General features: G+C 48.6%; 11 protein-coding genes and 5 non-coding genes across 23 annotated transcripts; 9 read left to right on the top strand and 7 right to left on the bottom strand.

Moving 5' to 3' along the window:
* The first annotated feature begins 177 nt into the window (after nucleotides 1-177).
* Nucleotides 178-1,829, top strand: Tctp (Translationally controlled tumor protein). Of its 2 annotated transcripts, none has more exons than NM_001316502.1 (1): nucleotides 178-1,829. In NM_001316502.1, the coding sequence occupies exon 1, from the start codon at nucleotides 312-314 to the stop codon at nucleotides 828-830; it is 519 nt and encodes a 172-aa protein (NP_001303431.1). In that variant the 5' UTR covers nucleotides 178-311; the 3' UTR covers nucleotides 831-1,829. The 2 variants fall into 2 exon arrangements, with proteins under 2 accessions (NP_001303431.1, NP_650048.1); NM_141791.3 differs by having other exon boundaries at nucleotides 178-1,213.
* Nucleotides 1,830-2,238: 409 nt separating this feature from the next.
* On the bottom strand, nucleotides 2,239-4,470 carry ZnT86D (Zinc transporter 86D). Its single transcript, NM_141792.3, has 4 exons — nucleotides 4,145-4,470; nucleotides 3,879-4,075; nucleotides 3,388-3,807; nucleotides 2,239-3,298 (listed from the first exon to the last, which is right to left on the bottom strand). Exons 2-4 carry the CDS (start codon nucleotides 4,057-4,059, stop codon nucleotides 2,799-2,801), a joined length of 1,101 nt encoding a protein of 366 aa, NP_650049.1. The 5' UTR covers nucleotides 4,060-4,075; nucleotides 4,145-4,470; the 3' UTR covers nucleotides 2,239-2,798.
* A 488-nt stretch (nucleotides 4,471-4,958) lies between these two features.
* On the bottom strand, nucleotides 4,959-6,218 carry RpS25 (Ribosomal protein S25). Of its 2 annotated transcripts, NM_079591.6 has the most exons (4): nucleotides 6,190-6,218; nucleotides 5,624-5,900; nucleotides 5,354-5,555; nucleotides 4,959-5,300 (listed from the first exon to the last, which is right to left on the bottom strand). In NM_079591.6, exons 1-3 carry the CDS (start codon nucleotides 6,190-6,192, stop codon nucleotides 5,482-5,484), a joined length of 354 nt encoding a protein of 117 aa, NP_524315.2. In that variant the 5' UTR covers nucleotides 6,193-6,218; the 3' UTR covers nucleotides 4,959-5,300; nucleotides 5,354-5,481. The 2 variants fall into 2 exon arrangements, with proteins under 2 accessions (NP_524315.2, NP_731544.1); NM_169376.3 differs by lacking the exon at nucleotides 4,959-5,300 and having other exon boundaries at nucleotides 5,347-5,555.
* Nucleotides 6,219-6,465: 247 nt separating this feature from the next.
* CG4820 (uncharacterized protein) lies at nucleotides 6,466-7,829 on the top strand. The gene is made up of 4 exons (NM_001104278.2): nucleotides 6,466-6,660; nucleotides 6,724-7,496; nucleotides 7,555-7,626; nucleotides 7,683-7,829. Exons 1-4 carry the CDS (start codon nucleotides 6,544-6,546, stop codon nucleotides 7,807-7,809), a joined length of 1,089 nt encoding a protein of 362 aa, NP_001097748.1. The 5' UTR covers nucleotides 6,466-6,543; the 3' UTR covers nucleotides 7,810-7,829.
* CG6689 (uncharacterized protein) lies at nucleotides 7,829-9,995 on the bottom strand. The gene is made up of 5 exons (NM_141794.2): nucleotides 9,715-9,995; nucleotides 9,283-9,656; nucleotides 8,444-9,222; nucleotides 8,037-8,372; nucleotides 7,829-7,967 (listed from the first exon to the last, which is right to left on the bottom strand). Exons 1-5 carry the CDS (start codon nucleotides 9,944-9,946, stop codon nucleotides 7,847-7,849), a joined length of 1,842 nt encoding a protein of 613 aa, NP_650051.1. The 5' UTR covers nucleotides 9,947-9,995; the 3' UTR covers nucleotides 7,829-7,846.
* A 203-nt stretch (nucleotides 9,996-10,198) lies between these two features.
* Nucleotides 10,199-11,570, bottom strand: CG6693 (uncharacterized protein). 2 transcript variants are annotated; one of them, NM_141795.3, is made up of 1 exon: nucleotides 10,199-11,570. In NM_141795.3, exon 1 carries the CDS (start codon nucleotides 11,333-11,335, stop codon nucleotides 10,436-10,438), a length of 900 nt encoding a protein of 299 aa, NP_650052.1. In that variant the 5' UTR covers nucleotides 11,336-11,570; the 3' UTR covers nucleotides 10,199-10,435. The 2 variants fall into 2 exon arrangements, with proteins under 2 accessions (NP_650052.1, NP_001262473.1); NM_001275544.1 differs by having other exon boundaries at nucleotides 10,199-11,448.
* A 254-nt stretch (nucleotides 11,571-11,824) lies between these two features.
* On the top strand, nucleotides 11,825-15,104 carry RpL3 (Ribosomal protein L3). 4 transcript variants are annotated; one of them, NM_169378.2, is made up of 6 exons: nucleotides 11,825-11,863; nucleotides 12,106-12,298; nucleotides 12,492-12,660; nucleotides 13,326-13,461; nucleotides 13,789-14,178; nucleotides 14,422-15,104. In NM_169378.2, exons 1-6 carry the CDS (start codon nucleotides 11,861-11,863, stop codon nucleotides 14,779-14,781), a joined length of 1,251 nt encoding a protein of 416 aa, NP_731548.2. In that variant the 5' UTR covers nucleotides 11,825-11,860; the 3' UTR covers nucleotides 14,782-15,104. The 4 variants fall into 4 exon arrangements, with proteins under 4 accessions (NP_731548.2, NP_731550.2, NP_524316.1 ...); NM_169380.2 differs by having other exon boundaries at nucleotides 13,019-13,461; nucleotides 14,422-14,875; NM_079592.3 differs by having other exon boundaries at nucleotides 14,422-14,875.
* On the top strand, nucleotides 12,336-12,420 carry snoRNA:Me18S-C1096. The gene has a single exon (NR_003892.1). It is a non-coding gene; the product is annotated as a snoRNA:Me18S-C1096 (small nucleolar RNA).
* asRNA:CR31144 (antisense RNA:CR31144) lies at nucleotides 12,345-12,960 on the bottom strand. The gene is made up of 2 exons (NR_037759.1): nucleotides 12,831-12,960; nucleotides 12,345-12,773 (listed from the first exon to the last, which is right to left on the bottom strand).
* snoRNA:Me18S-A425 lies at nucleotides 12,772-12,855 on the top strand. The gene has a single exon (NR_003893.1). It is a non-coding gene; the product is annotated as a snoRNA:Me18S-A425 (small nucleolar RNA).
* Nucleotides 13,502-13,721, top strand: snoRNA:Psi28S-291. Its single transcript, NR_002496.2, has one exon. It is a non-coding gene; the product is annotated as a snoRNA:Psi28S-291 (small nucleolar RNA).
* On the top strand, nucleotides 14,239-14,331 carry snoRNA:Me28S-G2017. The gene has a single exon (NR_003894.1). It is a non-coding gene; the product is annotated as a snoRNA:Me28S-G2017 (small nucleolar RNA).
* Nucleotides 15,105-15,450: 346 nt separating the features above from the next.
* scpr-C (SCP-containing protein C) lies at nucleotides 15,451-16,612 on the top strand. Of its 2 annotated transcripts, none has more exons than NM_001300353.1 (2): nucleotides 15,451-15,580; nucleotides 15,634-16,612. In NM_001300353.1, exons 1-2 carry the CDS (start codon nucleotides 15,467-15,469, stop codon nucleotides 16,306-16,308), a joined length of 789 nt encoding a protein of 262 aa, NP_001287282.1. In that variant the 5' UTR covers nucleotides 15,451-15,466; the 3' UTR covers nucleotides 16,309-16,612. The 2 variants fall into 2 exon arrangements, with proteins under 2 accessions (NP_001287282.1, NP_650053.1); NM_141796.2 differs by having other exon boundaries at nucleotides 15,634-16,413.
* An 80-nt stretch (nucleotides 16,613-16,692) lies between these two features.
* CG17726 (uncharacterized protein) lies at nucleotides 16,693-18,158 on the top strand. The gene is made up of 2 exons (NM_141797.4): nucleotides 16,693-17,054; nucleotides 17,112-18,158. The coding sequence occupies exons 1-2, from the start codon at nucleotides 16,731-16,733 to the stop codon at nucleotides 18,099-18,101; spliced, it is 1,314 nt and encodes a 437-aa protein (NP_650054.2). The 5' UTR covers nucleotides 16,693-16,730; the 3' UTR covers nucleotides 18,102-18,158.
* GCC88 (GRIP and coiled-coil domain containing 88 kDa) lies at nucleotides 18,089-20,531 on the bottom strand. The gene is made up of 3 exons (NM_141798.3): nucleotides 20,299-20,531; nucleotides 18,421-20,245; nucleotides 18,089-18,352 (listed from the first exon to the last, which is right to left on the bottom strand). Exons 1-3 carry the CDS (start codon nucleotides 20,378-20,380, stop codon nucleotides 18,172-18,174), a joined length of 2,088 nt encoding a protein of 695 aa, NP_650055.1. The 5' UTR covers nucleotides 20,381-20,531; the 3' UTR covers nucleotides 18,089-18,171.
* Nucleotides 20,532-20,547: 16 nt separating this feature from the next.
* Nucleotides 20,548-21,810, bottom strand: CG17187 (uncharacterized protein). Its single transcript, NM_141799.2, has one exon. It carries the CDS (start codon nucleotides 21,637-21,639, stop codon nucleotides 20,740-20,742), a length of 900 nt encoding a protein of 299 aa, NP_650056.1. The 5' UTR covers nucleotides 21,640-21,810; the 3' UTR covers nucleotides 20,548-20,739.
* Between the last annotated feature and the right edge of the window lie 20 nt (nucleotides 21,811-21,830).

Below are 21,830 nucleotides of genomic sequence, written 5' to 3' on the forward strand. Positions count from 1 at the left end.
GAAACATCAATATTATAGCTATAATAATTTTGTTCGCCTTGTTAATATTCCCTGCTCTTAACTAACAATAAATCGAAGAAAACATTGAAATTATCGATACGTGTATAGTAGGCGCTGCCACTCCCGGATCAATCGTTACCACTCCCAAGCGAGTTGGCAGTTCTTTCGCCATTTTTTCTCGCTCATTCTTTTTGCTGTTCGAGTGAGCGCGTGGCAGGTCGTTTCGCAGTGTTCCCGGTCCGGTGCAGTTGTAGTTGCATTTTCGCCAGCGATTTAGACGCCATCTTCCGACTCCCGACAAGCCAATCACCATGAAGATCTACAAGGATATCATCACCGGCGACGAGATGTTTGCCGACACCTACAAGATGAAGCTGGTGGATGATGTGATCTACGAGGTGTACGGAAAGCTGATCACCCGCCAGGGTGACGATATCAAGCTGGAGGGCGCCAACGCATCCGCCGAGGAGGCCGACGAGGGCACTGATATCACCTCGGAGTCTGGCGTGGATGTTGTGCTTAACCACCGACTGACGGAGTGCTTCGCCTTCGGCGACAAGAAGTCGTACACCCTCTACCTGAAGGACTACATGAAGAAGGTGCTGGCCAAGCTGGAGGAGAAGTCGCCCGACCAGGTCGACATCTTCAAGACCAACATGAACAAGGCCATGAAGGACATCCTTGGCCGCTTCAAGGAGCTGCAGTTCTTCACCGGCGAATCTATGGACTGCGACGGCATGGTGGCCCTGGTGGAATACCGCGAAATCAACGGCGACAGCGTGCCCGTGCTCATGTTCTTCAAGCACGGTCTGGAGGAGGAGAAATGCTAGATGGATCCCAATCCCCCAAACAAAACGGAACCTATACTCATGCATACCTTCTACACACATATACATATTTATCAGATGCTTAGTTACAATTTTGAAAGTCTTAAATTTATGTTTAAAAACGCTGACAAAAATGCCTGTCTTCGATCAGTGCGATTTTATATCTAATTTCTTTTTACCGGAGCGCTTATAAATTCGACATTGTATGTTTATTGTTTAATCACAGCGAGCTAAACAATTCAATTGCGCCACCTATTGTAATTAAAATAATAATTTGATAGCAACACCTACAAATTAGTATGCATTTTCGCTAAGATATCAAAAAGCAACGAAGACCGAAAATGGGAACACCAGTACTGAAATTAAACGGAACACCTATACAAAACAACTGTGAATCCGCATGTCTGTACTTCTTTCCAAATCTGCAGTTATGCGTAGGTAGACGCCGCCATATGGCGGCGTGAGTGGGAACGAGAGGGCGCCACCACCGTCTGAGTCACAGACTTCAGTTAGTTTGTGTTGTTGCTGCTTTTTGGGGCAATCGCGGAGTTATTGACCTTTGACAGTGATGTACACATGCCCCGCACCAATACCGTTACCGTCATTGGACATTTTGGAGGTCATGCGCAGTGGAACACGATTTTCTGCACGTTGCAGTTCGACTTGCCCCAGTTTCTCACGTTGGCTTCGCCCTAACCTCAACCATGCTAATGAAATGCGCCGCTCTCGCTGGAATTTGGGATTCTATAATCTAATTCCAGGTCAAGCAATACGTACGTCTTTATCTGCTTGAAGGGCGGGGCTCTGCGCCCCAGGTGCTATTTCCATTTCAGCGAAACGTGTCGACCTGTTGCCGTTCGTCGCGTGAGAGATGCGCACAGTGGACACTCGTTAGGGCGAACGGCGATATTGTCTGATGTTCGAAAACAATTTTTTTGAAAAGCACAATATATTTTCCTAAAATTGTAAAGAATATTTTATTCAAGTATTTGAATCTAGTTGAAATAGAACCATTTTCGGGATAAAAAGCTAAAAGTTTTTCTTCGCTATTCTCATACATTGTTGAATTTAATGGTTTTTAATATACATACATATGTGTCTATTTATGTACCTTTCCATTCTTATGAAGCGTTGTTGAAATGGAGTATTGTTCCAAGAAAACTTTTTAACAATAAGGAGAACAACAAGCTATACAATTCTGGTTTATTTTGTGGTCTTTCAAATTAAATTATATTTTTGTAAAGAAGTAGTAAACTGGGCAGTTCAATAGCAGATTATTTTCAATGGGAATCTTTTGTAAATAATTGAAATAGGTTAATCTAATCGAATATGTTAATTGGTTATTTGTTTGTACCCAACAAAAAACGAATGATAAGTACCCATCCAACCGGAATTAAAACTTCTTTCAGTTCGGTTTACGTATAAAAATGCTAATAACAAATTAAATTTTATTTCGTTCATAATTTTGATGCTTCAAACTGTGGCAAAAACGATTCACCAAATGCACTTCCACCGCACGGCGGAATGTCCATGGAAATGTCAGTCAGAATTAGTTGCTATTTTCTGGTTTTGTTCATGCTGAATTTTAAAAAATCTTTAAATATTTATATTTACCTTTGCACAAAATCTTTCGCTTAGCTTACAATTACACTAATGCTCCTCGATATGGACTATTGCATAAGTTATGCCATGCTTTCAGTATGTATAGAATTGGAATGAATGCCGAACGCATTTCAACAAATACAAACGTTAATAAGTTAACAAAAATTCGGAAAGTACAACTGAAAATCAAACACTTTCTTTTACTTAGCTCTTGGAGGGGACATTCGGAAGTGATGGGCGGGGTATTGTGGCGCCGTAGTATACTAAAATTTCATAATGTTTGAGTCGCACTGCCCACAAACATTCAACATGCGCTGATAACTATACAGATCATTGTACAAGGACACCGGTGGGTCGATCCCATTGGCATCAAACATAATCCAACTGTATGTAGATCTGCTTGACGCCCACCGCCTCAAAGATCATCCGTGTGTGCGTCACCACGTACTTGGGATCGACGTTCTTGGACACCTCCAGCTTGAGTGCGCCCACATAGACATCGGAGCAAAGGGTCCAGAAGTGCGGCTCCTGCACAGCGTAAACGCCAGCCAGGCCGGTGACTTTCTGATAGCACTGCGGCAGCGATCGGTCCAGGTCGGCGGGTTGTCGCTGCATCAGGATCATGATCGACTCCTTGATCAGACTCAGCACACTGAGCGCTATCAGCAAGGCTATGAAGATGGAGCAAATGGGGTCCGCTATCATCCAGCCGAACATGTGCATCAGCACCGCCGAGATGATCACGCCCACCGAACCCAAAGTGTCCGCCAGGATGTGCAGGAAGACGCCGCGCATGATCTGCGAGTTGCTGCCCGACATGTCGCCGTGCGAGTGGCCATGGCTGTCGTGATCGTGTGAGTGTCCATGGCCTAGAAATGGGCGGATTTAAAAAGGGGTTATTAGAATATTGTCCCATTCCTAGTCAATATAATAAGATATAATCTCCAACTGCAGTTACCATTGTCCAAGGTGATGGCTTGGTGATTGTGATTGCCGGCGTCCGTGTGGCCGTGCGAGTGCCCGTGCCCATGACCACCACCGTGGGAGTGTCCGTGTCCACCGTGCGAGTGTCCATGTCCGCCGTGATTGAAGGCATAGATGCCCACCAGGTTCACCAGCAGTCCCAGCACGGAGACGACAAACAGACGCTCGTGCTTGACCTCCGGCGGTTCGATAAGTCGCTCCACGCCCTCCGACAGAATGAAGAAGGCTATGAACAACAGGAACAGGCTATTCACGAAGCCGGCCAGCACCTCGGCGCGCACATAGCCGTAGGAGAACTTGTCGTTGGCCTTCCACTTGGTGATAACCGACGCGGCCAGTCCCGCCAAGAGGCCAGTGCAGTCGAAGAACATGTGGAATGAGTCGGAGATCAGGCCTGCGGATTAACCATCAAGTAGGTTATAAACTGCGGATAAGATAAAAAGCCATTAGTGGCCAAGTACGCACCCAAACTGTTCGTCACAATGCCGTAGAAGAGCTCCACGAAGGCGAAGCTCAGGTTGAGCAGCAGAAAGAGGAACAGATTCCGGGAGTTGCGGTCGGAGAAGATGAGTCGTTTCCAGCTGTTGAGCTTCTCCCGGATCCGGTAGCCCAGACTGCTCCGGTCCTTGTGCGACAGCGGTATCATCTTGCCGGTTATGGATCTGCAAAAGAGCACGAGACCAACATGAGATCTAAGCACCTAACTAAGAAAGCACACTTTGTTTGCATACGTGGTATTATCGGTTGGCTATAGCCGCGCTCCAGCTGATTCCGTGATTCCCACTCCGCTTCTGGCCGGGTTCGCGAGAATCTTTATCGGCAACGGCGGCGGCGGCAGGTCTCTTTTCTTTGATTCCCAAATTATCTCACAAGCAAAATGCTTCCTGCGCGACTTCGTCGTCGTCGTCGTCTTGTGTGCGCAGTTGTGCGGCGCGGGCTCGTCGATCTGCGATTCAGCTGCAGCTTAATTCATTTTTACTGGGTACCAGATACCAGAACCGAACTCCCGTCTTTGCCAGCACCAAACCAATCTGCCGTGTTGTCATCAAAATAATGGTAACCACGTAAACATTTCGTCCGAACGAAAGCAGCGCTTCGTTGTGAATGGCAAATGGCCACAGTAAGTGCACCACTGAAAGTTTGTTGGGTATTCATTTTACTGGTCGCTTTTTAGTTAGATCTTCCGGCATTTTGTTTGAAAAGTATAAATTCTAAGGAAGTTTGATTTATTGCGGTCTTTTGATTATTATTATTTTTCACTTTAATCATGTATTAAGAATTGCCAGTTTCTAATTTTTATACCTTATTGAATGAAACTTTAATAAACTTCAATGGCTTTTCTTTTGACTTCATTTTGTCGTCAATTATGAAGTTACAATTGAGTACTCACTGTCACGTGAAAACTGAGAGGGTGAATGGCTTGAGAGCAAGAAGAAGATTAGTACTAATTCTTATTGGGAATTCGTTATTTTTTTATAAACAAATATTATTTAATATAAGTGAAAATAACCAAATTCTTGCTGATGTGAATTACAGCAAATGAATCATGATTTTACTGTTTGTATTCAAATGATAACCATTCAAAGTGCTAAATTCAACTAAAAAATACATTTCAGCGGCTGTTTTAAAAATAGTTCCTCATTGATAACAAACTTGAAAGACATTAATGAAATGTTCACTTTCTTAGAAGTATTTTTGATTAAACGCACATTGCAATGAATAATAATTGCTATTATAAGAATTCTTGATATCCTGATTTGCAAATATATTGCACGTCAGCTGTTCGATTTGTAAGAACAATAGTTTTTGGGCTATATGATATTTTACATTCCCAGCCGTATAACTCCGGCTCGACATCTTGAAACCAGCGCTCAGTGATACATCCCTCTATAAGAGGGTATATCTTTATATCAATTAAACATCACGCAAATGTCCCTTACATCAATAAGAAAGCAAGTTTATTCAACGTTACACACACAGCGGCATCGTAGTGCTATCGATACAGAGTTCTATTGTAAGGCGAGTGCGACTACGGCGATGCGAGATGGGCAAAAGGTAAAACATTCATTTACGCCTCATCACCCTTGGTGGCACGTGTGTAGATGACCTGGGAATGATGCTGCACGACCTGCTTGATCAGACCTGAAAGCAAAGAAGAGTGCCATTAGGATTTATGCTAACGAAAAGGTAGGAAGCGTAAGGAAACGTACCCTTCTCGCGCAGCTCGATGAGAGCACGCTTGGCCAGGGAGCCGCGGATCTTCAGACGCTCGGAGACCACCGATGGGGTGATCAGCTTGTAGGCGGGCACTTCCTTGTACAGCTTCTCGTAGGTGGCCTTGTCGAACAGCACCTGGTTGTTCAGCTTGTCCCTGACTTTTCCCTTGGACCACTTCTTCTTCTTGGCCTTGCCGCCGCCGGATCCCTCCTTCTTCTTTTGTGTCTTTTGCGGCTGCTTGGCCGAAGACTTCGCGTCCTTCTTAGGCGGCTGGAATGTTGCAAAGAAAAACGGGCTTGTATTAACAACTTGCACTTGAATCCCAGACATAAATAAACCCCATTGACCACCATTGAGCAGCACCTGGAGTTGCTTGCTTTCGAGGTTAAGGCATGCTTTTGTTTTTTGCCCGCATTTTCACATTTTCCCACTTGAGCTGGGTGTTGTTTTCATGGCCCAGCCCTGGGGCGGCACTTCACTCATATTTTGCCTCCATTTGCGGGCCACTTTCACAGTGAAAAACTATTATTTTCGCAGAATTTAGTAGCAGCGAACTCACCATCGTGAAAAGTCAATGCAGAAAGATGGAGGGCGGAAACGGCCAGAGTTACCATCCATCGCACGGGTTGCTCGCCTGCCTATCGATAGTTGGTGGTGGAGTGTATAAAAATACCAAACACTATTCATAACGGATTTCGTAGATATTGAATATGAATAATCTGCATTTCTTGGGAAAATTAGACTTCTCACATTTGTGAACATGGAATTAAACAATTGTTTTGACTATCGAAACATTTTTGGATAAAGGTGCCCGTTGCGCATTCAAAGTGTATTTTGTCATTCTGAGCAACGGTCACACTCCTACGCATGTCAAACAAATAAATTTAAATAATTGGCAAATCAATTGCATAAAATGAAGGAGTTCTGCCGCACCTGCGGCAAGACCGTCGTGGCCGATGAATGCCTTCAGATCTTCACGCCTGCGGGCCGAAAGTTGCTGCAGTGCGTCCGTTCCATCACAAATTGCTGGGTAAGTGAACAATTCCACTCAGTAGTTTCCGTATCCAACCAGCGATTGTTTCCCATCTTACAGCTGCAGAATGTCCAGGATTTGCCCAATCACATATGTACGGACTGCCAGGTGCTGCTCAGCCAGGTGCAAAAGTTCCGGCGGCGTTGTGCCAAGATCGAGAAGTACTTCGCCAGGCGGCGGAGGAGAATGAATCTCGGCGAGGCTCCAGCGGCCATGGAGCAACTTCGCGTCCAGCAGGCAGCTGCTCCGGATCCGCTGGGCATTGACGAGCTGATGTCGGCCAGTGACATCAAAATAGAACCCATCCAGTTGCAAATGGAAGAGGACCCACAAGCGCCGTATCCCGAAAATCAGCTTGAACAAGCTCTTAGCTATGGCAATGCACCGGGTGAGGACATCCTACCCCTTCCCGAGGACTATGGAGAGGCACAGACTGAAGTGGCGACCACTACCAACGAGCCAGCACAGCGAAGAAGCAAGAACACGGCCAAAATAAAGTCCAAGAAGCACACAATGCGCGTGGGCCGAAAGCTGATCCATGTAAAAGTCATCGATGATAAGCAGCCAAAGCGTATTGTGGACCGCAATGGACCCAGCGCCAAGCCCTGCATCTGCGAGCACTGCGGCCGGCAATTCAAAGACACCAGCAATCTCCATGTCCATCTGCTGCGGCACACGGGCACCAAGCCGTTCGAGTGCGACCAGTGCCACCAGAAGTGCTACACGCTCCACCTGCTGCGGCGCCACCAGCTGAAGCACACGGAGGGTCCCTACGCCTGCACCTTCTGCGGCCTGGAGTACAGCACGAACAGCTCGCGCGTGAGACATGAAAGGTGCGTCCTACGCAGCAGTTAAAGCTACGAATTATAAATGATTATAATCATTTTACAGGGAGGCCTGCAAGAAGGGACGAGCGCCGCAATCCAAGTGGGAGATCATCAAGAAGGGCGAGCGCACTTTCCAGTGAGTTGCTCTTAGTAATTTCGCATTATTCTATCTAATTTCCCCGTACTTCTCAGCTGCGAGGTGTGCGATCTCTGGTTCCTGCGCGCCGGCAACTTTACTCAGCACATCAACTCTTCCAGTCACATCGAAAACGAACGAAGAAAGAAAAGAAAATCAAATCCAACCGCCATTAATTCATAAATCCAACTAAGTGAAAATTGAAAAAGAAGCACGCATTTCATTCGGTTGCAACAATTTGTACTACGCCCAATTTGCGAGCATTATCCTGATGCATTTTACTGTTCGCATGGCTTTTCATGTTGTACTTGTAGCGAAAGTTAACATTGCAAACCTCGCACCTGTAATGATTAACAAGCACAATTATATTAATTAGGAAACTAATGATCTAAAAGCTCGAGAACACCCACCAATATGGACGTTCGCCGGTGTGAATGAGCTCGTGCTCCCGCAGCCGCGTCCGCTGATAGAATCCCTTCAAGCAGACGTCGCACTGGAGCGGCCTCTTCTCGTGCGTCATCTCGTGGCGCTTGAGCTTGTTGGGATCCGAGTAGCTCTTGCTGCACCGCTGGCACTTGTAGGCGTTCGCATCGGTGTGCGATTTGATATGCCAGCCCAGGGCGTACTTGGAGGCGTAGTGCTTTTGGCACAGCTTGCACTGATATCGCACACTTTCTCGAGGCTTGGGCATGGGCTTGGGATTGATGCGCTTCACAATGAGACGAGGCGCCGCATTGTGGACCTCGCTGAAATGGATGGCCATAAGTACAAAAGAAAGTTGATGCATGCATGTTAGTTGTGTACATTTACCACTCACCTCTCGTGCTTTTGGCGAGCTCCGGGATAGGCGAATGTTTCGCTGCAGAAGCCGCAGGCGAAGGGAGTTTCTCCCCGATGACGGATGCGTATGTGCATGTTGCGCATGTAGGCGTCGTAGAATGTCTTTGGACATTCGGTGCACTGGTAGTTCTTGGTGCGAGTGTGCCGCAGCATGTGGATGCGCAAATTGTGTGACATGCGGAACGCCTGGCCGCACTGATCGCACACAAAGTTCGGCGGCTTGGCGCGTAGCTGGGCGCGCCGTATAAGATTCCTCTCTTCTTTGGTCTTTGGGTTGGCACTGCGCTTCGGTTTCTGTTCACCAGCTGCCTTTTCCTTAGCTTTGGGCTTACTCGCGATTGGTGCTCCCTTCCTGAGTCTTGCTTTTTCCTTCCCTGTATATTGATCTAATAGCTCCTTAAAGATCTTGGCCCCCAGAGCCACACTGAGTGGATCCTGGGCGGCGGGCGATTCAGCGACTTCGTCGACTGCCTCTTGACTTGTTTGGTCATCTGATGTCGCTTCATCTTCAACATGATCTCCACCTGCATCTTCAATCTCTTCCACATTAGTGTTCTCCGTATCAGATATCAAATCGTGATCCGATGATATTGGATTCTCATTCTCAGCCTCGATCTGCACTTCATCAGTTGAGGGCTTGGCTTGGCTGAGCTTGAGCTCGGTGCTGATGCACATCTCCCGGAAATCGATGGCCTGATCCAGGGCCGATTTACACGCAGGGCACATGAGGCGCGGCTCGTCTGGTTTGTGACTGATCTAAAAGATTTTTGACGCAATACATGTTATTTTGCTCTATAAAATGTACGAATAACCAACCCAGACACCACTTATGACTTCGATGTGAAAGAGCAGGACACTGTTGGCCGGGTCAAAGAGATCCTTGGCCCTGAAGTCAGCGGTGAAGTCATTGTAGCATGTGCGGCACTTTTGCAGCTCTTCCAACTTTTCCTCGCCCGAAAGTGGATCCAATTCCATGGTTACAGTTTCCGATAAATACACACTATCCTGCTCAAATGAAGTAGCCTCCGGGTGGATTAGCTTGGCCTCCTCCTCCGCCAATAGCTCAGCCACTAGCTCCTGGTTTCTGCGGCGCTGTGACCTCTCCTTACGGGCTCTATCCGATCCACTTTCCTGGCTTTTGTTCACGCAGGGAACTGCACCTGGTCGCAAAGTGCGCTTTTTTGCCAATCCTGAGCGAAAGACAAGGACTCAGTTGGACATTTTTAGCGGCTCACACATGGAACTCACCCATTTCGAATTTCAGGGATCCCTCGATGTCCTCATCCTTGAAATGTTCGATGCAAATGCAGGGATTCTTCAATTTCAAGGACTCCTCCGTGTAGCCGCAGAATGCTAGCCAAGCCTTAAACGTATCCGGGCACTTGGGGAAGCGGAAGAAGCCCAAGCGTTGCTGCTGAGCCGCATTCCTTTTGGAGCGGCAGTCAGAGAAATTTCGGCAATTGGGCACGGCACATCGCATATTTTTAGAATAAAGTGCGCAATGTTTATATTAAATAATCCGGCAGTGTGACCAAATGTTGCGCTGCCACGATGCCAACAATTCGAGGTGGTTACATCGATGACGTCACAAAATGCAACAGTTATTTGAAATTGCAAAATTCAGAAAACTACGTTTATTTGATGTTCTTACAAAAACTCTGCTTTATTTAACCCACAAACACACACACACACACTGTATTTCATTAGTAATTGAAAAAAATGTAATTTTTTTATATCAGAATAGCAGCATTTCGCAGTGATAACGTTGTATTCTTTTATTTGATTTGATTTTCTTGCGAACCAAGGAAAACTTTTGGGTAATAATGGTAGCGCATTTCTATGTCCACTTAGTATTAATCTAGCGAAAAATACAAGTATACGTACATGGATAAATACATATGAGTAACTAAGCCTAAACTACACGATAAATATATATTAAGGAGCGCACGATGAGCAGTGGAGGACGGCACTAGTTTTTGCCCTTCTCCACACGGCCCGCCTTGACTCCATTGAGCTTCGGTTTGGTCTCCTGCTTGGCGGCGGGCTTCTTGGACTTCTTTTTCTTCTTCTCGAAGGCGCTGAAGTCAACAGTGTCGGAGTCGTCCTCGTTGCCGTACTTCTCCATCAGGCGGTCCATTAGGGAGCCAAAGTTTGACTCGCGCTGATTGCGACGTGCCAGGATCATTTGCTGCAAATCGCCACCGTTGTCGGCTAAATCCTGGTCGTCCTTCTCCTTCTGGCGGCGCTTCAAACGCTCCTTGATCACCTTGGCCTCCTTGAATTCGCGCGCGTACTTCTGGTGGCGCTTCTTGCGCTTGGCTGCCGGCTCCTCGGTAAAGATCTTGTACTCGGGCACCTCGCCGCTGGCAATCATATCCTGAACGATCTTCTGAATGCGCGGCTCGTCCTCCACCTTCATGAAGGGCACATGGTTCATCAGATAGTTGATGCAACCCTTGCCGCCCAGATACGCCTTTTTCAGATCGGTGCGCTCCAGCTCCGATTCCACATACTCCTTTTCATAGTTGTTGATATCCTCCTCGGTGATGGGCTTGAAGATTTTGCTCCACAACTCCAGCCACGACGACAGCTTGGACTCGCTCTCATCGTCGTCGTCGATCACGCCCTGCTCGTCGTACAGCGCCCGCTTCTGCGTGTCGGTAAGCACCTGGTAGAGCTTCGATAGCACCTTGAACTTCTCGGTGGACTCCGCCTTCTGCTCCTCCGGCACTCGATCGGGATGAACGAGCAGCGAGAGCTTGTGGTATGCCTTCTTCACCTCCTTCTCGCCGGCGCCCCGGGCCAGCTCCATTAGCTTGTACACATCGCGCGTCCCAAAATACTTTTCGCACAGCTCCAGCGTCGACATTGCTAATTTCGTATTTTGTATTTTTATTTTTCGCACCAACACTACCAAACGCAAAATGCGCCAAAACGCCGCGCCAGTGTGGCGGTGCGTGGGGCAGACAAAAATTCCTTTGTTTAATGGTGCGAAAAAATCTTTGATTTTCCTGTTTACAGCAATTTGGTTATTATTTAACAAGTAAAATGGTATTCTATGAATTTTGTTTTAACTATTGATAATTTTTGAGAGCCTGCGTGATAAGTAACAAAAATAAATTGGAGAATTGAACATTTCAGTGCTGCACAACATTGCATGGTTGGTGTCCCAACTAAAAAGTAACCCGTGTTAAGAACGTATGAGGGTGGCATCCCTCAAAATCCATGGCGAGCAGTGTTACCGTACTGCGAAAAGTGACCTTAAACCCATCTCAAAAAATATACCAAACGTGTATTTCTCAGCAAAGTTACCACTGGGCACACTACACACTATATAACGAGACGGAAGTCGGAATCGTTTCTTTTCCGTTTTACACGTCTGAAGAGAACAGACATGGTGAGCATCTCGATCGGATAAAATAAATTATATTACTATGTGATGTGTCAAAAAGATGGATGATTGCAAGTTAAATAATTGATTAGTTTGGAAACAGTAGCGTTATAATCACTCTAAATGTAACTAATACAAACAAAGCGTAATTTTAATGCATAATTTGCACTTGCAACATCCACGTGTTCACCTAACCTCAAAGTGCAGAAACGCATTGTGCTAATGGATTTTCTCCATTCATTTTGCAGTCTCATCGTAAGTTCTCGGCACCCCGCCATGGCTCCATGGCCTTCTACCCCAAGAAGCGCTCAGCTCGCCATCGCGGTAAGGTTAAGGCCTTCCCCAAGGATGACGCCAGCAAGCCAGTCCATCTGACCTGCTTCATCGGCTACAAGGCCGGCATGACCCACATTGTGCGCGAGGCCGATCGTCCTGGCTCCAGTAAGTACCAGCATCCACCTCTATCAACTAACAACTACTTTCCATGATGAGTATACTAGAAGATTTATGGTTAGAACACATATGATTAACCGTGATTATCTCAACTAGGGCGGACTGACCAAGCCCACTCTGTAGATGATTTCTCTTAGGGAATACCATTACTCGGTATTAATGGCTTTTCTTTCTCTTGCAGAGATCAACAAGAAGGAGGTGGTCGAGGCCGTCACCGTTCTGGAGACCCCGCCCATGATTGTGGTCGGTGCTGTCGGCTACATCGAGACTCCCTTCGGTCTGCGTGCCCTGGTCAACGTTTGGGCCCAGCATCTCTCCGAGGAGTGCCGTCGTCGCTTCTACAAGAACTGGTATGTATCCGAGGACCACGTGGTCGTTCTTCCTACTCCATTTGTCGCCATTTTCTTTGCACCGGGTGTACACACACACAAAATGGCAGCCGACACGTGCTTTCTACTCGAGTCTGGATGATGAAACGATGGTATCTGAATGAGCAAATTATTGTTGAGAAGCCTTTTACCATCTGCTGCCTTCCTTCTGATCGGCCTCTTAGAAAATAAGCGATTGATTTTGCTGCAATACAATATCTATTGTTTTTTGAAGTATAAATCAACCAGTGCGCTGTTTTGTGTGTGTGCGAACTTCCGATCAACAGTGATTCCCTCGTGTAATATAGACCCCTATTAAATGTAAAACAAAATCATAAAGTTCTTCGATCAGCTTGCTGAGAGAGCTTTTCAAATCGCTAAACGTTGTGTGAGCTGTCAGGTTAATCTTGATCATGGGGCGCACAAGCAAGCCCCTGGTTAATTGAAATTGCCTGACGAGTGAGCATGACAAGGAAGACTGCATCTCCGCTCGCCATTCGTTTGCGATGAGGCGCACTTCCTGTTCTATCTCGCCCCACATAAACAGCGCGGCTAAGAAGTTGGAGTTGTTGCGACACCCCAATGGATTGCTACATTACGCTCGTTTCTGACCACTGCGTCTCCAACTTGACCATCGTCCATATCAGGTACAAGAGCAAGAAGAAGGCATTCACCAAGGCCAGCAAGAAGTGGACCGATGATCTCGGCAAGAAGAGCATCGAGAATGACTTCCGCAAGATGCTGCGCTACTGCAAGGTGATCCGTGTGATTGCCCACTCGCAGGTAAATATCAATTTCAATTATGTATTCCATATTTCCCGACGTCCTTGGCCTTGTTGCGCCACTGGTGCTGGGTCCTCGGGCTCGGTGCCTTTGGTGCGCCTGGCCTAAAAAGCATTCGCGCTGTGGTTTTCAATGCACGGTTTAGGGATGCAACGTCGCAGAGCAATCTGCCCCTCGGGTGGCGGGACTTGATATATTCCAGTAACGGTGCGGAGCCGTTCAGGCGATGATAGCGCGGTTAAACCATATCACGTACAGTCCCAATTTCCAATACCACAAGGTGGATGAAACTAACCTGTTGTGTACTTTTTCTCTATTTGCCTGTAGATCCGCTTGATCAAGCAGCGCCAAAAGAAGGCCCATGTCATGGAGATCCAGCTGAACGGCGGCTCCATCGAGGACAAGGTCAAGTGGGCTCGCGAGCATTTGGAGAAGCCCATCCAGGTCAGCAACGTCTTCGGCCAGGACGAGATGATCGACTGCGTTGGTGTGACCAAGGGTAAGGGTTTCAAGGGTGTCACCTCGCGTTGGCACACCAAGAAGCTGCCCCGCAAGACGCACAAGGGTCTGCGCAAGGTGGCCTGTATTGGTGCCTGGCATCCGTCGCGTGTGTCCACCACCGTGGCCCGTGCCGGTCAGAAGGGTTACCACCACCGTACCGAGATCAACAAGAAGATCTACCGCATCGGCGCTGGCATCCACACCAAGGACGGCAAGGTAAGCACCAGTACCCATTATTCCCACCATTCCACTTTAATCGGGCTGTAGAAGAAATCTGTTTTTGTGATGATAAAACCTTAAAAATAATATCGACATCGAAACAAAAAAAACTTGATGAACCATGATATTTATAATGATAGGACTGATAACAGATCTTCAGCTACATAAGATTAAATCCTGAATCCCCCTGCCGCAAGACCACAGTAATCTGATCCAGAATGTATCGCTTTGCTTTTGCAGGTCATCAAGAACAACGCCTCCACCGAGTACGATCTGACCGACAAGAGCATCACGCCCATGGGTGGCTTCCCCCACTACGGTGAGGTCAACAACGACTTCGTCATGATCAAGGGCTGCTGCATCGGCTCCAAGAAGCGCATCATCACCCTGCGCAAGTCCCTGCTGAAGCACACCAAGCGCTCTGCCCTGGAGCAGATCAAGCTCAAGTTCATCGACACCTCGTCCAAGATGGGTCACGGTCGCTTCCAGACCCCTGCCGACAAGCTGGCCTTCATGGGACCGCTCAAGAAGGATCGTCTCAAGGAGGAGGCTGCCGCTACCACCGCTGCTGCTGCCGCCGCCACCACCACCAGTGCTTAAACAAAATGTCGTGTCCGCGTTCAATTGTCTGCTCGCTTCTACCACCAACTGCTGCGGTAGGGCAGCGATCAATAAACAGATTTTGGCTAAGCTGACTCATTAATCTTTTCAATTGCATCTAATGGGAAAAGACCACGTCACAGATTTTACAATCGATTAATGTTGATTAGGAGGTGGAATCATTAGTTTATTTCTCATGATAGTTTAATATATGTACATACCCAGGCTAAATTGTTATTTATTATACCTCCTTAGAGCTAAAAGTAAAATAATATTAGGACACTAGTAAATAGTTTATCTACAATAAAAGAGTACCACCAAACTTAAACACTCGTAGAACATTTATAGCAAAAGAGATTAGAAATCGCCAATTGAGTTCGATGTGATTTGCTAGAATAATTGGGTGTCCTCCGGATCAGCAGGTTAGCATCGTAGTTCCTACGGAGAGCATTGCTACAATGCCACTGACTCTTGGCAACTGATTGTCCGTAGTCTATAGTTCTGCTTTTATATGACACTCGAGTATGGGTAAACTACTCCATCGTGACCAGACATTCATGGGAATGCAGCTGTAACAATACTTGGCTACAATTCCTCTCCGGTTACTTGGTAAAAACCCCCCACAGCTATCCTATAAATAGGGTACTTTGGGTAGCTAAGCCTCAGTCCAAAACCAACGCTGAAGATGGCCATTAAGTCTCTGATTTTGCTTACTTCCCTGCTGGGAATAAGCCTTGCAGCGGACTATTGTGCTCTGCCCACGTGCCTGGACAAGCACATAGCCTGCAACAACAAGGGAGTAAGTAGTGATAGCTGGCCAAAACCTGTTGGTGCTCACCCATTCTCGCCCAGAATTTCAGTGAAAATTGTCCCAAGGACGTGCGTGAGGTGAAGATCGAGCCGCACCACAAACTCATCCTCAATCTCTTCAACGAGTTGCGCAACAACGTGGCTGGAGGCAAAATAGAAGGACTACCCAAGGCTGTTCGCATGGCCAAGATGTCCTGGTGCGAGGAGCTCTCCCATCTGGCCTTGCTGAACGTAAAGACCTGTGAGTCCCTGCCAGATAAATGTCGCAGCACCGAGAGATTCGCCTACGCCGGCCAGAACAACGCCGTGTTCCAGTACAGCGGAGCCGAGACGGAGTACACCGATGCGGAAATAATAAAGGAGCAGATCGAGAACTGGTTTGCTGAGCGCTCGAATGCATCTCCCGAGATCCTCGCCAGCTTCCCGGAGGAGCTTCCCAACAAGGCGGTGACCAAGTTCACCATCGCGGTGGCCGAGAAGAACACCCATGTGGGATGTGCCGCGGTGCGCTTCTCCCGGGACTTTTACAACCACTTCGTACTCACCTGCAACTTCGCCACATCGAACATTGTGGGTCAGCCTGTCTACACTCCGGGAGAGAAGGCAACCACCGGGTGCAAGAACCGTTATGGAGCTGCCTACGACTACCCCAACCTGTGCTACGCCAAGGAGATCTACGACAACGAGAAGGTCATCGAGAACACACAGACGATGTAGGCATGGAATGGACTTCGATTGATGGGACAATGGAATTTGATTAATATGTAACATTTTAGTTTAAGAGTGCTAAAAGAATAAATTTTAATTATTTATGTTTGCTGTAAGTAACGGATTTGTGCTATCCAAACAGCTGTTTGCCCAGCAAGTGGGCAGCCCCCTTTATACACCCTGTAACTGTGGATAAAGTATTCCAATTTATTGGTGATAATTAAAAAAATATACCTTTAAGAATACAGTTCTTAAATTCAATTATATTTGTCTACAATGAATTTAAAATTATCTGTGTGCTAGAAACCCTTTTAATAAAACATCTAGCGTTTTATATAATCATTTGAAATTAAATGCAGGGTATCCAGTGGTCACTACCTAATCAGAAAACATTTCATTTATTTTTGTAGCAACTTTTTCGCCGGCCCAAAATGTTACGCGAGGCTCTTAGGATCGGCAACAGGCGCTGGTACAGCTACAAGTCCGTCCGTCGTCCGAATCTGGGCGCCACAGGTACTCCAAAGATGGAGCCGCCAAAGGAACAGCCGGAGGCGTCCTCCAAAGCGGAGAGCGGACATGGCAGCCTGGCCAAGCAACTGAGGGCCAAGATTCTGTCCACCGGACCCATTCCTGTGGCCGAGTACATGCGCGAAGTGCTGACTAATCCCCAAGCTGGCTACTATATGAACCGGGATGTGTTCGGCAGAGAGGGCGACTTCATAACCTCCCCGGAAATATCACAGATCTTCGGAGAGGTGAGATAAGCACATTGATCAGAACCTGTCATCATAACATCATATCCCTTTGCACAGCTCGTGGGAATTTGGCTGGTGAGCGAGTGGCGCAAAATGGGCAGTCCCTCGCCCTTTCAACTTGTGGAGCTCGGTCCGGGTCGCGGCACACTGGCCAGGGACGTGCTGAAGGTGCTCACCAAGTTCAAGCAGGACGCCGAATTCTCAATGCACATGGTGGAGGTCAGTCCGTTTCTGAGCAAGGCACAGGCACAGCGCTTCTGCTACTCCCACCAAACCCTGCCGGAGGACGCACAGTTGCCCCATTACCAGGAGGGCACAACGGCCAGTGGAACGAAGGCATTCTGGCACCGTCGGCTAGAGGATGTGCCCCAGGGATTCTCCCTAGTTCTCGCCCACGAGTTCTTCGACGCCCTGCCTGTGCACAAGCTCCAACTCGTAGATGGCAAGTGGCAGGAGGTGCTCATCGATGTGGCATCCTCTGATGGCGCACAAGAAGCTAGCTTCCGATATGTGCTCTCACGTAGCCAAACACCCGTTTCGAGTCTTTATCGACCGCTGCCCGGCGAGACACGATCCTGTTTGGAGCACTCCCTGGAGACGGAACGACAGGTGGGACTGCTCGCCGAGCGCATCGAACGGGATGGCGGCATCGCTCTAATCATGGATTATGGCCATTTTGGCGAGAAAACCGACACTTTCCGGGCCTTCAAGCAGCACAAGCTGCACGATCCGCTGGTGGAGCCGGGCAGTGCTGATCTCACGGCCGATGTGGACTTCAAGCTAGTGCGGCACATTGCCGAGACACGCGGAAATGTCCACTGCTGCGGTCCCGTGGAGCAGGGACTGTTCCTGCAGCGAATGCAGGGTGAGGCTCGACTGGAGCAACTGTTGGCACATGCGCTGCCCGAAAACCAGGAGATCATTCGCTCCGGCTACGAGATGCTCACGGATCCAGCCCAGATGGGCACTCGCTTTAAGTTCCTGGCCATGTTTCCCGGCGTGCTAGCTGCCCACCTAGACAAATACCCAGTCGTCGGATTTAGTTAGTTATCTATTTAGGATCTGTTTGTAGGGTTTTAAATATGTTGCACATGATTGTTGAACAAAAGTACGAATGTTATTTCTTCTGGAATGATGCATTGATCGCCTGCATCTCTGCGGCGGTGAACTGGAGCACCGCCGAGATGGCGTTCAGCATGTGACGCTTGCCGTCCGCGTCCCGGGTAACAATGTAGCTGATAATAACGTTCTTCAGGTACTCCAGATTGGCACCCTCGCGCGTCTTGCAACGTTCGAGTCTAGAATGGGAGTAGAGATCGTGGCATGACTTTCTAAGACAACAACGATAACAACGACAACGACGCACCTGTCCACCTGCTCCTTGAGGCACTCGATCTTCTCGTGCATTTCCTGCTGAGATGTCACCTTGTCCTGGATCGCCTTTCGCAGCGTCGACTCGGCGGCGTATTTGGCTTTCCGCAGTGTCGTGATTTCGATGTCCTTGCGCGCCAACTCGTTGGCATAGTGCAGCATGTGGCAGTTCTCGCCCATCGACATTTTCTTGGAGCGCACCTTTAGCTTTCTTTCCCGCTGCTCCCCCTCCACGCTGTCGGTGTCGGAGGAATAGTGAAAGGAATCGGCAGCTGCTTCAAGTGTGGGTGTGGCCAGTGTGCTGCCCACACCGCTGGCCGAGTGAAAGACCTCGAAGGAGGTCTGCAGTGTCTTAATCTCCTGCTCCTTCTCATCCAGCAGCTGCAGTGACCTCTGGCGCTGCTTCTGCAGTAGCTGTTCCAGCTCGTTCAGTTTGCAGCGCGTCTCGTTCTCCAGTTCAGCCTTGGCTTCCTGCCACTTGGTTCGTTCGTTCTTCAATGCCAGGCGCAGCTTTTCGCCCTGCTGCTTTAGTTCGACTTCCGCCTCGTCGATGTTGCGATTGAGCACCTGCACCTTCTCCTGCAGCGTTTGGATGTGCGAGTGCTGCAGCTGCACCTTCTGTTCGAGTAGCTGTCGCTGCTGCTTGGATGCCTCGAGCATTTGCTGCACACCCTGAAGCTGTTGCTCGCAGTGGGCGTGACTCTCGACTCGGGTAGCTGTTTGGCCGCTAAATGATAGGATCTCCCCGAGATCCAGTGGATTGGCAGAACGGGCATTGGCTGTGGTAAGCAGTTTCTTCAAGCGCACCATCTCGTCAACCAGCGTGGCTACGTCCACATCTTCGTTTAGCGCCCTTGAATTGGATGTTGGACGCACATGTGCCTGCTCTAGATCCTGCAGCTGCTGCTTCAAATCATGGATGCTGTCCTGATCTTGCTGACGCAGGCGGTCGTAGCTGCCGACAGTGGTGCTGAGCTCCGCCAGGCGTGCCTCTAGACTGGCCACGCGATCCTCGTGCAGCGCCGCCTGCCTGCGACTCTGTTCCTCGGCACGCAGCACGCGACGCTGTTCCTGACGAATGGCCACTGCATGCTGCTCCTTCAGTTGCTGCATCTCAAGGCGCACTTGCTGAAGGAGAGCGGCGCTGTCCGCACTCGCTGACGCTGCTGCAGAGTGCTCGGTCTTGGCCTGGAACTGTTTCAGCTGGGAGCGAGCCTCCTTTAGCTGGGATTGCAATTCCCGTAGCCGGCTATTCTCTGCCTCGTTGCTGGCGAACTGGGTCTTGAAGTTGTTTAACTGCATCTCAATGTTGTCCTTTAGATGCCGCTCGTCCGCATAGAGTTTCTGCAGTTCGCGGATCATGAGCATTTGGTTGTTGGTCTCTTTCTCGCGCTCCTGTCGCTCCACGATCCACTTGGCCTTGATCTCGTCCACGTCGCTTTTGGCCCGAGCAGCCTGCTCCTTGGCCCGGGTATTAAGCTCCTGAATGGTCTGCTCCTTTTGGGCGATTTGGCTGCGCAGTTGCTTTTTATCCGCCTGAAAGGAGGCCTCCATGCGGGATTTCTCAGCGGAAAGAGTGGCCAGCGAGTTCATCAGGGTGATAATTTGGGTCTGCAGTTGACCCTCGGCCGGGGGAGCAGGCGGACCCGGTGCAGCGCCCTCGGTTGCTCCATCCGCAGAGTCGGTGCTGGTTTTTTTGGACTCCAACTCCCTGGCCGGCGATCCGGACTCGCCCACCGCCGTGGCCTCCGCATGCGCCGCCAGACTCGTCTCCAATGCCTCCTTCTCCTTAAGCAGACCCTTGTAGGCAGTGACCACGTCTACAAATTGGGCTCATTAATCCATTTGCATTGCGAATTCATCTATGTCTCACCTTTTAGACGCTTTTCATAGCGCCCCAGTTGCTCCTTTTGGGTGGACACCAGCGCCTCCAGCTCCCTCTGTCGCTTCTCCATTTCGCCTTGAAAGGGAATTAGTTCATTTACTTTCAGTTCGCTTAGTAGTTCAATTTATTTATCTCCCGTGTCATTTTTGCATTTCTTTTAATTAACAAATTTCAGCAGCTGGCACGCGGGCCTGCCAACTTGTCATGTTTGCTCAGGCACTAAAAATTGCCATCATTCTGATTTAAACTTTTTTTTATTTTTGCGGTTTTTCAAAAAATAATTAATAACCAAATTTACATAAATTAAAAACTATTTTAAATGTAAATGTATTATAAATCAGCTGCATAGTTGCTAAATTGAGATATTTTCAAACATTAATATTAGTCCAATTAAAGTAAATTAAATGTTGAGCCTAACTAAATCTTATTTCATTCGCCCTCCTCGTCCTTCATCATCTGCTCAATGAGTCTCTTACGTTCCTCAGCTTGGCGCAGCTTTCGCATGACCAGGTCCTCGTAGTCGGTGGATGACGCACTGCACCCAGTGGTGGCCGATTTGGTTGTCTGCTTGTCTGCCGCCGGCGGCGTTACCCACTCGAAGTGCAGCGGCTTGGCGGGATCGCCTTTTTCGTAGGCCAAGACCATGTCGCAGGCTTCGCGCGTGGCCAGCTCCACCATGGCGCGTCCGCGTCGCTTGCTGTTGACCACCAGGGCCACCACGTCGCCGTACTTCTTCAGATACTTGAGCAGCTCTTGCTGTGTGTAATCCTGGCCAGGTTCGGCCTTCCACTTCATCTTGATGCGATGCTGGGCGGAATCAAACTGGACCGGCTGTTGCTGCAGTTTCTGTTGCTCCGCGTGATTCCGCCGGAACTGCTCCTGCATGGCTCGCTGCTCCTCCTCCAGCAGACGGGAGCCCTCGCGTCGCAACCGCTCGATCTGCTCATGCAGCACCTCCTCGTCGCTTTTGGCCACCGTGCTGTAGGGTTGGCTCTTCGCCAGTTTGTGCAGTGCCGCCCGTTCACGTTCCTCCAGTTCCAGCTTCAGCTTCTGCCGCTTCCCGTCCAGTTGGCGACTCCTCAGCTCCGCCGCCTTCTTGGCCTTCAGCACTTTGTCATAAGCTGCGCGCGCGGATTCATCCGTGAGGATCTCCAGAGCCTTGGACAACTCATGGAAGCGCTCGACTGCCTTCGGATTGTCCGGATTCTTGTCGGGATGGCACTCGAGGGCCTTCTTGCGGTACGCCTTGCGTATCTCATTTTGATCAGACTCGAGAGAAATGCCCAGAAGATCGTAAAGATTCACGTCACTGTACTTTTTGCTAGCCATTTAGTCTTATTTTACTCCTTATTCAACAACTGGAACATGGGTTTGTTTTGCAGTTTGTCTTTTTTGGGCAAAAGTTAGCTAAAATATACTATTTTATACGAGACTTATTTCACAACTGCAGCCGGCGGTCCAAAAATGTCCAAATAAAACATTTGCAATTGTTTACTGGATCAGCTGTTCGCTGCAACGAG

This window comes from Drosophila melanogaster, chromosome 3R (genome assembly GCF_000001215.4).
Source record: "Drosophila melanogaster chromosome 3R".
In the NCBI taxonomy this organism is placed as follows: domain Eukaryota; kingdom Metazoa; phylum Arthropoda; class Insecta; order Diptera; family Drosophilidae; genus Drosophila; species Drosophila melanogaster.